The sequence below is a fragment of the Ovis aries genome, chromosome 3 (genome assembly GCF_016772045.2).
Source record: "Ovis aries strain OAR_USU_Benz2616 breed Rambouillet chromosome 3, ARS-UI_Ramb_v3.0, whole genome shotgun sequence".
In the NCBI taxonomy this organism is placed as follows: Eukaryota; Metazoa; Chordata; class Mammalia; order Artiodactyla; family Bovidae; genus Ovis; species Ovis aries.
This window is the reverse complement of record NC_056056.1, coordinates 163151181-163164903: the sequence shown is the minus strand read 5'-3', so window position 1 is coordinate 163164903 and position 13723 is coordinate 163151181. Positions and strand designations below refer to the sequence as shown.

Here is a 13723-nt window from a genome sequence, read left to right as displayed (position 1 = left end):
GGGTCGGACCAGACCCTGCCTACGTGGGGAGCGGGGGCGGGGCGAGCCAGGCTGGTCCATGTGACCCTTAGCGGCTGGGGGAGTTGGTGATGAAGTAAAAAAAAGGAAGCGAGTACAACTATTGTTTTATCTGAGTCCATCCCTTATATTGAGCCCGAGCTCACAGCGCAATGGATTTCCTGCTGACTTTTGATCATTGGGATCTAAGTGCGAATAGACGTGAATTTACAAATATTCTTCCCCTTCTTCTAGTCAAGTGGATTATTCCAAAGTCTTAACAAGGTTAGTTAGAAAAGTTAGGCTTTATTTGTGAGGAAATGGAGCGTGCGGCTATGCGCAATAGTGGTCTCGTGTGAGGTCAGGGTGCCTGTCTTACTATAGGTATAGGTTTAAAGCTTGCGAAGTGTGCAGTTGGCTTCTAAAAAGAAAAGGTATTCATCGTCAAGTCAGGGGCTCCTCTGGTTTTGTTGAGATGAGTGTATTTTCCCAACAACGAAGGAAGATAGGTATCAAACAATAATATCGCGTTAATTATTAAAATTTGAATATAAGGAATCAATTTTTGGGATATGAGGCGTTAGAAGAAATTGGCTGAAGATGAAAAGACAGATGAGCAGAAAATGAAAAGACACACACAAAAAATGGAAATGGCTATAGAACTAGTGATAAAGGCAGAAAGATGCCATTTGAAGATTATTTTGGGCTGCTCTAAATTAAAATTCTGAGTGTCAAATCCTCTTTCTTCTATGCCCCCCACCCCTACCTCTGCATTTGCTCTAGGCATCAGATTTCCTGTTTTGGCCTTAGGGAGCACTTCTGGGCTTAAGTAGCTTCTGTTTGGAGGTCACACTGGGGTTTGTCAGGCAGAACAGTTAAGCTGCTTAATTTTTCTAGACTCTAGGCTCATCCATTGCTTGGGTTGGGAGCTCAGTCACCCAGGGCCTCCAAAGAGATCCATCATGCTAGAATAATCTCAAACCCAGCCAGTGGATGTAGAGAGGTTGATGTGGAATTACAGAAGGGTCCCAACCCCAGTATTTACTTTTCTCAGAGCTATTTTGCCACCCAAGTCCGTGGGGCAAGCATCGCTGAGATAAGTGGGCTACACTCTCCTGTTAACTTCTTCAAAACTTCTTGGTACAGTTGCCTTCTAATCTGGGGCTGATATCTACACCATGCCCAGCTGCTTCTCCCAACTCTTGGAATGCCTTGTCACCTCCACTTCCCTCCATCTGCCTCCTCTGAGGAGTAACGAAATGCTTCCCTGCTCCCTCAGAAACCTAGAGCCATACACTTGACTGGCAGCAGGGTAAAGGCCAGAAACTTAAGGTCTTCATTCCCTGTACTTACCGCACTGGGTTGGGAGAGGAAGGTATAGTGTGACAGCTCTTTTCCGTTCCCTACCTCTCACGCCAAGCCCCCAACTCAAGACACAGTCACATTCACTCACAGTCATACGCACAATCATGCACACACAGCGGCGAAGAGAAGGGGGATGGGGAGGAAGGGAAGTGTGCACCAAACAGCTCATGAATGCAACTTGAAAGATTTCACACGGCAAAAGGCAAAAAAAAAAAAAAAAAAAACACACATAAATTTAAAAATAAAGAAGTACATGCCCCTCCCCACAGTCTCTTTCTTCATCTGGGGGCTGGCTCAGCCCCTCCATGTAAACCCAGAAGCTTCCTACTCCCTCTATCCGGCTGGAGCTTTTACAGGGCCTGGGTCTTCAGTTCAACAGGTTCCCCTGTGACCTCTGGTTGTCCATTGGACTCACTGGGCCTGGTACCCTTGAGAATAGACAGTCTCTCAGAAACACTCTTGAGCCGGGGGAAGAGGAGAAAGTCATAAAGGAGACTGCCCAGGCCTGCTCCAATGACCGGGCCCACCCAGTACACCTGTAGGAAGAGGGAAAAAACAATCAGGTTTGGGCAGCGGACGAAGAGCAAGGTTGCTCTTTTTCCAATCCCGTTGTTGTAAAACAGACATCCTGCCCTTAGCACATACAATTGGGCACTATTTAAGCAGAAGTCAGTGTTCATTTTAAAACTCCTAGACTGCTCCATAGCCTGCATTTCAAAATTCATTTATTTTCTGACTCATTAAGTTATTCCTTTATCCCATACCTTCTTAGCACATGTATATTCTATTTTTTTGCTATCAATTTGTACTAGTTTCCATATTGCTTTTTGTTTTGTCTTTTAATATTTATTTATTTGGCTGCCCAAGGTCTTTGTTGCAGTGTGGAGGATCTAGTTTCCTGACGTGGGACCAAACCTGGGCCCCCTGCATTGGGAGCTCAGAGTTTTAGCCACTGGGCCACCAGGGAAGTCCCTCCATATTGCTTTGAAAATTTCTTTTTAACTGTAGTAAATTACACATAACATAAAATTTACCATCTTAACCATTTTTAATTGTACAGTTCAGTAGTGTTCAGTATACTCATGTTGTTGTATAGCCCATCACCAGAAATTTTATCTTACAAAACTGAAACTCAACACCTATTAAACAACTTCCCATATCCCCCACTCCCTAGCCCCTGTTACCTACCATTTTGTTTGTGTCAATGAATGTGACCATTCATTGAAATAAATACCTCATATAGGTAGAAATATATGAGTCTTTTTCTGATTGGCTTATTTCACTGAGCATAATCTCCTGAAGGTTCCTCCATGTTTTATTTACCATGTATAGAATTTCCTTCTTTTTTAAGACTGAATACTGTTTCATTGTATGTATATACTACATTTATACTACATTTTGTTTATCTTTTCATCTGTGTGGGGCATTTGGATTGCTTCCACCTTTTGGCTATTGTGAATAATGCTACCATGAAAATGAGTGTACAGCTTTGAAAATTTTTTTGAATTATTTACATGTGCTTGACTGGCATAGGGCCAGACAATACAAGAATAGCCAATTTTTATTGAGGACTTACTCTGTATCAGATTCTGTGCTAAATATTCCAAACATATGATTTTCACATATATTTCTCATAACATCCCATTGTGTAGTTAAGGAAACCAAGGTGCAGAAGGACTGAGTTATTTGTCATGGTCACACACGAGGCTAGTGACGTGCTAGAACAGGGACGAGGCTGAGGCCCATTTGTACTTGTACATATCCCAGCCTCTTGAGACTAGAAGCTGTTGTCTTCCTGTTCAGTAGTCTCTCCTCATAGCTCCTAGTTTTGGAATCCAGCAAATATTTAGTAAAAAAAAAAAAAAAAAAAAAGGCCCTGACTAACTGGTGAAGGAACAATATGAGCAAGAGTCCATCTTGAGCAAAATAATGAATCCTGTTCACATAGGCAGGCAAACTCTGTGACAGCCCCCTTAGCTGAGGGCTGGTAGAATAGTCAGCACATCCAGATAGGAAGCAGGAACCAAACCTCGAACCTGCAGTCCACACCCATCCAGGAGGGCTTCAGGATCTGGCCCTCCTCCTCTTACTCACCCAATGGTTGGTGAAGTTTCTGGTAAGAATGGCAGGAGCAAAGGAGCGGGCAGGGTTCATGCCTGCACCAGTATAATACATCTGCAAAAGACACAGTTGTAACTGAGACACTTTCCCCCCCTACTCCAGCCCAGCTTCTCTCCCACCACCCACCTGCCCTCCAAGGGTTGGCACCTTGTCTGTAGCCAGCAGCAAGTAGGGATGACAACGTGCATGGAAGTCCCACAGTGGGGTCACTAATGCCCGTCGGAGGACAGACTATGGGTTCCCTGGCAAAGCCCATGTCTTCCCAGAAGGCATGCCTTTCTAGAGTGGAGTCAAGAAGGACTAGCTACAGCTGTTACTAGAGAGGGGAACGCAGCAGGATTCATTCCTCTGTGCTGTCTGATACAGAGGGAGGTGGATCATGTTCATGTTTGACAGTGAAGTGAGCAGGAAGAATGCTTAGAAGTTGGCAAAGGTTTGGGGGTCCTGGAATTTTAAAACTAGAAGTTGCTCCCTTCTCCTGCTTACCCCAAAGAGGTGCCCCAGGGTGAGGGAGAAGCCAACGGCCAGGGCCACAGAGCCCAGGCGGCCATTCCGCCTCTCGTCGTATGTGGCGAAGATGCAGAGCACGAACTGGAGCGTCAGGAAGATCTCCACTATGGTGGCCTGGCCCACACTCACCCCAGGGTGCAACTGGGCAAAGGAAGAAGAAGAGAGGCAGTGTCTCAGGGCTGCCACAGCCTTACCGCCTCACTGCTTCCCAGGCAGGAACCCCTTTATGACATCCGTTCCCTGGAGAGGAACGATATTAGCACCTCCTTCACAGTAATTGTATTTGCTCCTTAATTGCTCCTACTAACATTCTTGCATAGTAGAAGGATGAGGAAACTGAGACTCCATAAAGTAAAATAAGTTTCCTCAAGAACCTGCTAGGCGCCAGAAGAAAAGCTGGGACCTGAACTCAGGTCCAGGGCTTAATGACTTCCATACCCCTCCACAGTACGTGTTGATCCTCCCCACCCTAAACATCCACACACACACACACACACACACACACACACACACACACACACAGAGTCCCAGACCCCCAGGGGAATTGATTTACCTGCACAGGAGGAAGTCAAGGCACCAAGTCCCCCAGCCCCACTCAGCCAACCATTACCGTGTTAAGTGCTAGGTTTCCTCGGACGGCAGGGGGGGTAACACTGTAGAGCACGGCGGCCCCAGCCACGGCTCCCAGCAGTTGGGCGACCACGTAGCAGATGGCACGGAGCAAGGACATCTGGGAGCCCACAAGGAAGGCGAAAGTGACTGCAGGGTTGACATGGGCTCCACTGATGTGGCCCACAGCCTGCACCAGTGTAGCCAGGGCCAGGCCAAAGGCCAGAGCCACCTGTAAGACATGCAGGGGTCCAGGGGCCCAACGCAGTGAGGCCCCCAGTCCAAAGAAGACATAGAAGAGGGTGGCAAAGAACTCAGCAAATATAGCCCTCCAGAAGGAGGCTGATCGCAGTTCCCACATGGCAGGGGGGATGGGCACAACGCCTGGGTCCCTGACACCCCCCTGGCTTGATCTGGATGGACAGTCCCCTTTATAGAGGACTTTTAATCCCTGGGAGGGGCAGGCTGAGGTGACTGGCCCAGCCTCTTAACCCCTTCACAGCTGCGGCGGGCAGGCCTGCTCTGGTGCATCAGATAAAGCTGCAGCATTTCCCCCTCCCTCCTCAATGGGGAGATGAGCAGAGCCACGGGTATGAGGGTGGGGATGGGGTCAGGGCTGGTGTGAGGCTCCGAGAAGAAAGGACCAAGAATAGGGGGACTGGAGGAGTCCGCCTTTCTCTTCATGTCAAAGTTGGGGTTCATAGTCCTGACTGACATCTATATTAGAACTTTCCTCAACTCTGCTGGGAAGGTTAGTGAAGCTGAGTTCACTTCACAGAGCATGAGGCTATGCTCCTGGGGGCCTCTAGGCTTCTCTGAACTGGCCAGGGGTAAGGGTGGGGGTGGGGGTCAAGAGTGGACTCTGGCAGGGAAGCTGGATAACTGAAGAGAATTCTTTAGTTCTCTGGGATTAGGGGGCCTTCTCCCATTGGCTGGTTTGGGCTGGAATCTGTGGACCCTGCAGCCCTGGGACAGAATAGTTCTGCTGCGTTTGGCTTTCTCTGAGCCCGGGCTCCCTACCCCTGATGCATGCCAGCATCTCTGTTTCCAAGCCCTCAGCCTGGCCTTTTACTTTTATTATTTATTTATCTGCTATATCACATGGCTTGCAGTGTTTTAGTTCCCCGACCAGGGATCGAACCCATGCTCCCTACAGTGGCAGCACGGAGTCCTAACCACTGGACCGCCAGGAAAGTCCCAGCCTGGCCTTTTAAACCACAGGGATAGCAGGAAAAAGCTATCTTCCATGGATAGGTTGGGAGAGGTGTTGGGGAGCTGGGAGAGGAACTGAAAGTGTGAAAGTGCTGGTCACTCAGTCATGTCCGACTCTTTGCAACCCCATGGACTGTACCCGGCCAGGCTCCTCTGTCCATGGAATTTTCCAGGCCAGAATACTGGAATGGGTTGCCATTCCCATCTCCAGGGGATCTTCCCTACCCAAGGACCAAACCAGGTCTCCCACATTGCAGGCTAATTCTTTACCATCTGAGCCACCAGGGAGAGGAGAAGAGAGGTTAGTAACTAAATCTCAGAATTAGCTTGTACTTCATCTTTCCTAATTCATAAGGTCCTAGCAGGAAGTACTGAAGGAAGGAAATTGAGTCTTGCCTATGAAGCAACAGGAGGGTCTAATGCCCCCTAAACTGGCTATGATCAGGACATTAAAGTCAAATCTTGACCTGTAGAGAAAGGTCTGGGGATGTGGCTATCTGGGGCAGCAGGGTGGTCAAGGAGACAGAAAAGGACCAGATGGGGAAGAAAAGTTTGGAGAAAGAAATTCAGTTGTGGCCAGGCTTAGTGAGGAAGTTGGCAGTCTAGTGGCGGGGGCTGTGTGGTGGTGGAGAAGGCAGGACGGAACACATTGTTAGGCCTCACCATCTCCACATGGTGGCTAGTCACAGAGGCCACAAGCTGCTCCTGTGTGAAGTACAGGAATTGGGAGTCACACAGAGGCCAACGAGAAGGCAATGTCATGAACAAACGACTATTCTGTGTACTTGAAATCCATAAATAACAGCAGGAGCAACAAAAATCCTGGCTTTACCACTTTCTAGGCGGGGAAGTTATCTCCACTAGATATAAACTCCAGGAGGGCAGGGACTTGTCCATTTGCTCATCTCTGCAAACCCCGTGCTTGACACACACTATGCAGTAAATAAATATTCATTGAATAAATCAATATAAGCTCTCTGAGCCTTCTGGTTGGCTTCAGTCAACCAGAGGTGCTCACAGTGAAGGGAGGGACTCCTAATCATTGCTACGAACCTGGGTTTCAGGAGTCAGAGAGGCAAAGAGGAAAGCTAGTGTGCAGATCTGGAAGACAATGAGAAGAATTCTAGGAAAGGCAAGGTAAAGACAGTCCGTCCCTCACCATAAACAGTCAAGCAGTGAGCAGGTCCCAGTGGTGAGCCAGCACTTGGGTCACTGGAATCAGCATAGGAAAGCATCTTTGAGGAGTTGCATGGGAGTGCAGGGGATTCCTAGGTCAACACTCCTGGGATCACCCAGGACACACAGTGTTCAGCTCCGTCTTCCTTTCTGGTTAGTTTGTTCACTTTTTTGCTATCATTCCACTTCATTCTTTTTAAAAAATATTTTTGGCCACGCCCAGTTTGGCATGTGGGATCTTAGTTCCCCAACCAGGGACTGAACCCATGCCCCCTGTTATTGGAAGTGTGGAGTCCAACCATTGGATTGCCAGGGAATTCCCCACTACGCCATTGTTGTGTTGGGAGTTCTTTTCGGGGGTTGACAATGAAGTTTACTCCTGGATTCTCCACATTTCTCTCTTCTGGCTTCAAGTAAACCTACATTTTTAAAAATGCTTTTAAAGGATTTTTTATGTATTTGTTTCTGACTGGGTCTTCACTGCTGTGTGGGGTTCTCACTGCGGAGGCTTCTGTTGCAGAGCACGGCTCTAGGGTGCGTAGGATCAGCAGCTGCGGCTCTCGGGCTCCGGAGCACAGGCTCAGTAATTGTGGCGCATGGGCTGAGCATGGGCTTAGTTGCTCCGGGGTGGCACGTGGGATCTTCCCAGACCAGAGAAGACTGTGTCTCCTGCATTGGCAGGCGGATTCTTTACCACTGAGCCACCAGGGAAGCCTCTTGCAAACATTTTTGAAGTTTTTTCCACTAGGAACTATGGAAATGGAGAAAAGGAATTTGTAAAATAACAAACCTGGGGTAGTTACAAAGTTATTTCAAGTCTTCATGGCTTATAATAGTAATCCATTCTAGAGTCTCCTCTATCTATACACTTGATTCAGTTATTTTTGGTTACTAACCATCAGCCTTTCAACTTATTTCTGTTTCTGGGGCTAGTGAGCCTATATTCACTCCCCATGTCAGAAGACCCCATTTCTGTCCCACAGAGGTGCTATGGAAGCATAATCCATACGACCAAGGAACAAGTGAGTCTGTAAAGTTTAGGGAATCTTCAGGCAGAGCAATTTGCCTTGCTGCATTTCTGTACAGTGGTCCTTTATGAGGACTACAGCTACCTCTGAGGTTGCCTAGCACCGGCTCCCTACCTTTCTGAAGCTACTCTCTAGCCACCCTGTATCCCCTGGACCCAAAGAATAACCCATTTGAGTTCCATAAAAAATCTACTTTGCTGACAAATGGAGAGAGTTGTTGTTCAGTCGCTCAGTCGTATCTGACTCTTGCGACCCCGTGGACTGCAGCACGCCTGGCCTCCCTGTCCACTGTCTCCTGGAGGGAGTAGCATGGGAATATACACACTACCACATGTAGAATGGATAGACGGTGGGAACTAGATGTATGACTCAGGGAGCTCAAGTCAATGTTCTGTGACAACAGAGATGGGTGGTGGGAGGTGGCAGGGAGATTCAAGAAGGAGGGTATGTATGTATACCTATGGCTGATGCATGTTAATGTACGGCAAAAACCAGCACGATATTGTAAAGCATTTATCCTTCAATTAGAAAGAAAATTTAAAAAAAGAAACACAAAAAATCCACTTTGTTGATCATACAGGATTGTATGAGGACAAGATGATATACACCTGAGCAATACATCCATGTTAAGTTGACTGGCTTGAAGTAGAAATGAACTGACTCATGCATTAATCAGATATAAACACAATTTCATGCTTATCAAGTATGGACCATCCTCTCTAGCAATTACAGTGTGTGTGAATAGTGATACGGTACTGAGGGGCTGGGTGACCATCTGTCTCTGCTTCCACCACGTGGAATCTCCATTCCAGCCCTGTACTTAGAATGCCAGGTCAGCATTTAACCCAGCTCCATTGTGTGGACAGTTTCAGTAGGACAAAGGCCCCAGCACAGCACAAGCTAGCCTAGCAGCCCCTTTGGCTAGCTCCTGAGGGCCCCCCTTCTCTCTCTTTCTCTGGTAATGCTTTGCTGACTGCTGACTCCTGGCAAAGTCCAGAACAATCACCAAGCTCTGAGGGCATCATCCCTCTCCCACTCATATTTAAGGGCTCCAATTAGCACTTGGATCAGGCTAGGGCCCCTGTGTGTTAGAAATGGAGTAATCCAAGAAATAGAGTAAATAGTCTAGTCTATCCTGTCCTTGGAAGGACTGTTGCTGAAGCTGAAACTCCAATACTTTGGCCACCTGATGCGAAGAACTGACTTATTGGAAAAGACCCTGATGCTGCAAAAGACTGAAGGCGGGAGGAGAAGGGGATGACAGAGGATGAGATGGTTGGATGGCATCGCCAACTCGAAGGACATGAGTTTGAGCAAGCTTGGGGAGTTGGGATGGACAGGGAATCCTGGTGTGCTGCAGTCCATGAGGTCATAGAGTCGGAAATGACTGAGCAACTGAACTGAACTGACCCTGTCCTTGCCTCCTTCTCCACTTTCTTTCCTGTGGAGTCAGATACAACCCAAGCCAGGCAGACCAATGCTTGCTATGGGTCAGGTCCCATTCTAAGCACTTTTATATCTCAGATACTGGTATTCCCTAGGATCACACCTTCAGCTTATTCCCTACTTACTCTAGTTTACATCCTCTCCTTGGATGACTTCATCTAAGTCATCCCCTCCCTTGAAATTTATATCCATATACCTACAGAATGTCTTCACCTACTTGGGTGTCCCACAGACCACAATTCAGCCTGTTCAAAACTGAATTAAATATCTTTCCCCATCCAAACATGTTTTTCCTTCTGTATCCCATTAAAAAATTTTTTTATTATAGTATAGTTGCTTTATAATGTTGTGCTAGTTTCTGTTGTGCAATGAAGTGAATCAGCTATATGTATACATATATCCCCTCTCTCGTGGGTTTCCCTCGCCCCCCCTTCCCTGGCTGTATCCTCTCATTAAGTCAGAAACCAATGAATCAAGTTTCCTTCTCCTACCTAGCAATAACCACAGTTCCATCAGTTCTACTTTTTGGATAGCTGAGCCCACACCAAAGACTCCCAGAGTCTTTGGACTCTGCTTAACTCTGTTTCTAGTCTCATCCCCTCCAATTCACTTTCCATGTTGCTGTCAGCTCTGTTTGTAAAAGGATCTGTAATTTGTCCTGTGTTCCCTTTAACAACTCTCGTATGCCTGAAAAACATTCTTATCAGGGCACGCATGACTCTTCATCATTCGGTATCAACTTTTCTAACTACTCTCCTTATCTCCCTAGTATGTGACTCTGGGAATACTGTGCTTCTTGTTGTTCCTCTAATGCCCACTCTATTTTATAAGCCAGTGCTTTATCCTAAGCTGTTCCCTCTAGCTTAAATGTCTTTTCCTTCTTTGTCAAGTAAAATTCTATCTCTTCCTAATTATTTATTATGCATGGAAATGTTCAAGAGTTAATTACTTGTTCATTAGCAATGAGGAAGATAGATCAACAGAATGAAGGTGAGTTTGTCAGATAGTCTGTAAAAGTGAAATAATCCAAGAGATAACAGGTAAGAAACTATCCCCTGAGCAGGGAATAAAGTAATACAGTTGTGGTCTGACAGCGTGAGGAACATGGAGTGATCACTTCAGCTCTTAGGACCAGGAGGAACAGAAGGAGAAGTCCTACAGAAATACAACCCTGGAAATTTCTCATTACTGAGTGCTGTGTTAAATCGATTCAGTCCTGTCCGATTCTTGGTGAGTCTATAGATGGTAGCCCGCCAGGCTCCTAGCTTAATGGGATTCTCCAGGTAAGAATACTGGAGTGGGTTGCGATGGCCTCTTCCAGGGGATCTTCCTGACCGAGGCATCAAACCCGCATCTCTTGTCTCCTGCATTGGCAGGTGAGTTCTTTACCACTAGCGTCACCTGGGAGAGGATGACTCTACTGAAGGGAAAGTCACCTTCACACCTGTGCTTCCAGTCTTGAAAAGAATGGAAACCTCTCTTCTCACACCGTAATAGGGATGGAAAGGCTGAGCCAGGCTGGCCCCTGCTGGAAGGAATGAGCTAGTGCATGCAAGAACGTTGGCACAAAGCTCCCTTACGTATTCCTTTATTCAAAAACAGTGAACACTTACTCTGTACTAAGGAGAATCCTGAGACCCAGGAACACAGAGTACAAGGGACTTAAAGCCCCTTATGAATTCACAACCTAGTGGGTGGGCTAGCCTCTTTAAATGTTCCCTCAGCCTCACAGAGGAGAATGGAAGACCAGGCGAAAACCCAATGCAGCAGACCGGGGAGAAATAATGTGATAGGGATTTAATAACAATCAGATATGTGAGAAGCAGGAATCAAGATTTCTGGGAGAAATATCAACAGTCTCAGATACGCAGATGACACCACCTTTATGGCAGAAAGCAAAGAACTAAAGAGCCTCTTGATGAGAGTGAAAAAGTTGGCTTGAAACTCAACATTCATAAAACTAAGATCATGGCATCTGGTCCCATCATGTCACGGCAAATAGATGGGGAGACAATGGAAAGAGTGACAGACTTTATTTTCTTGGGCTCCAAAATCACTGCAGATGGTGACTGCAGTCGTGAAAGTAAAAGACGCTTGCTCCTTGGAAGAAAAGCTATGACCAACCTAGACAGCATATTCAAAAGCAGAGATATTACTTTGCCAACAAAGATCCGTCTAGTCAAAGCTATCATTTTTCCAGTAGTCATGTATGGATGTGAGAATTGGGCTACAAAGAAAGCTGAGTGCTGAAGAATTGATGCTTTTGAACTGTAGTGTTGGAGAAGACTCTTGAAGAGTCCCTTGGACTGCAAGGAGATCCAACCAGTCCATCCTAAAGGAAGTCAGTCCTGAATATTCAATTGAAAGACTTATTTTGAAGCTGAAACTCCAATACTTTGGCCACCTGATGCAAAGAACTGACTCATTGGAAAAGACCCTGATGCAGGAGGAGAAGGGAACGACAGAGGATGAGATGGTTGGATGGCATCACCAACTCGATGGCCATGAGTTTTAGCAAGCTCTGGGAGTTGGCGATGGACAGGGAAGCCTGGTGTGCTTCAGTCCACAGGGTCGCAAAGAGTCAGAGATCACTAAGTGACTGAACTGAACTGAGATATGTGAAGTGAGGGAGACAAAGAAGTCGAGGACTTCCAGCTTTCTGGCCTGGGCACCATTGTGGGTTGCAGTTCACCAAGTCAAGGGATAGAGGAAGAGAAAGTGTGTAGGAAAGCAAGATTAGCTTAACCACCTTTGCTTTGCAAGCCATAGATATGGCTTCTGGGAAGCCTCTTCCCAACAATCTCTCATGTACTACTCAATCAGAGGCTTCTCCTTTGCTTCCTGAGCAGCCTATAACCACTTCAATAACAGCACATAGTCCATGATAATGCAGCTGCCAATATTCTCATCAACCTTCTCACTAGATTCATAGACTTTTGAAAGAAGAACTGTGCTTTGTGGGAAAAAGATGGTAAGCAGCAGTCATATCATGTAAAACCTTGTAACAGTGCAAGGGAATATGATGCAGGCATAGTAAAACATTTAAGTAGAGAAAAACAAACAAAAAAACCCAAAAGATAAAAGTAGCATGGTGTGAACAGATTTGTGACTTAAAAATATCATTCTGAGGCTTCCCTGCTGGCTCGGTTATAAAGAATCCCCCTGCCAGTGCAGGAGACGCGGGTTTGATCCCTGATCTGGGAAGATCCACGTCGCGGAGCAACTAAGCCTGAGCACCACAACTACTGACCCTGTGCTTTAGAGCCCTTGAGCCGCAGTAACTGAAACCCCCAGTGCACCACAGGAGAAGCCACCGCAGTGAGAAACCCAGGCCCGGTGACCACAGAGCAGCCCCTGCTCACAGCTAGAGCAAAGCCCATACAGCAGTGAAAACCCAGCACAGCCAAAAATAAAAAAAAACTAAAAAATCACTCTGGTTGCAGTGTGAACACTGGAGGATAGGTGGAAGTTGGGAGACCAATTTAGAGGCGACCACACTTAAAACAAGAAAGCCCCCGTTCAGGTCAAGGATGACAGTGGCCTGAACTAGGGACATTGCCACAGGCCCAGTAGTTGGAAGTCTGGAATAAGAGAATAATTTTTGGTAAATTAGGTGCTGAAAGACTTGAAACCCCTTTTTCGGGGGAATAGGAGGAAGATGGGGATGCCAGAATCTTGGCTATCTGTGCGCTAATGCCAAACAAAAATAAGGAGCTGGAGTTATAGAGGAGAAGGAAAGAGTGGTTTTATTTCTTTGCCAGGCAAAGGGGGACTGCAGTAGGCTAATGCCTCAAGAACTGTCCCACTCCTCTTTCCCTCTGCCCCTCCAGTGTGTAGGAAGAGGTTATAGAGTTAGGCAAGTGTATGTGATAAGAATCAAGGCGGTAAGTCGCGCATGCTTCTTTCTTTGCCAAGTTTCAAGAGTGGGGTTGTTAACAATAACAGGGTGTGTGCTGGTCTTAGCAACCAGTCTCCTAATTTTGATGAGCTTCTCCAGTCCCTTTAATCTTGCCTCAGGTGGTTTTGTGGCTGATCTGCCCTTTTGAACTCAAGTCATGGAAGCTGGAGTCATGTTTACAAGAAACGGGGGACAAAAAGGTCTCTGTGTCCGGGAGCCCCACAGAACCCTGGCCAGCATCATAGGGATGTTATTTGGGTGGCCAGTAAAGCGTTGAGAAGAGGCTTTATAATCCTAGAAAGCAGGGATATAGAGACTCAAGCAAATAAAAAAGTTCAAAATGTAGGCCCTCCATAATCAC

General features: G+C 46.6%; 1 protein-coding gene across 2 annotated transcripts in view; it reads right to left on the bottom strand.

Moving 5' to 3' along the window:
* Window positions 1-286: 286 nt before the first annotated feature.
* Window positions 287-13723, bottom strand: part of MIP (major intrinsic protein of lens fiber) — a 14961-nt gene continuing 1524 nt past the window's right edge. Inside the window, exons 2-5 of one of the 2 annotated variants that reach the window (XM_060411579.1) lie at window positions 4604-7741; window positions 3970-4134; window positions 3457-3537; window positions 287-1898 (exon numbers count right to left, since the gene is read on the bottom strand). In XM_060411579.1, coding sequence (XP_060267562.1) covers window positions 1713-1898; window positions 3457-3537; window positions 3970-4134; window positions 4604-4963 — 792 coding nt within the window. In that variant the 5' untranslated portion in view covers window positions 4964-7741 and the 3' untranslated portion in view covers window positions 287-1712. Of the gene's footprint in view, window positions 1899-3456; window positions 3538-3969; window positions 4135-4603; window positions 7742-13723 lie in introns of those variants that run through there. The other variant, NM_001159758.1, reaches the window with a different exon arrangement.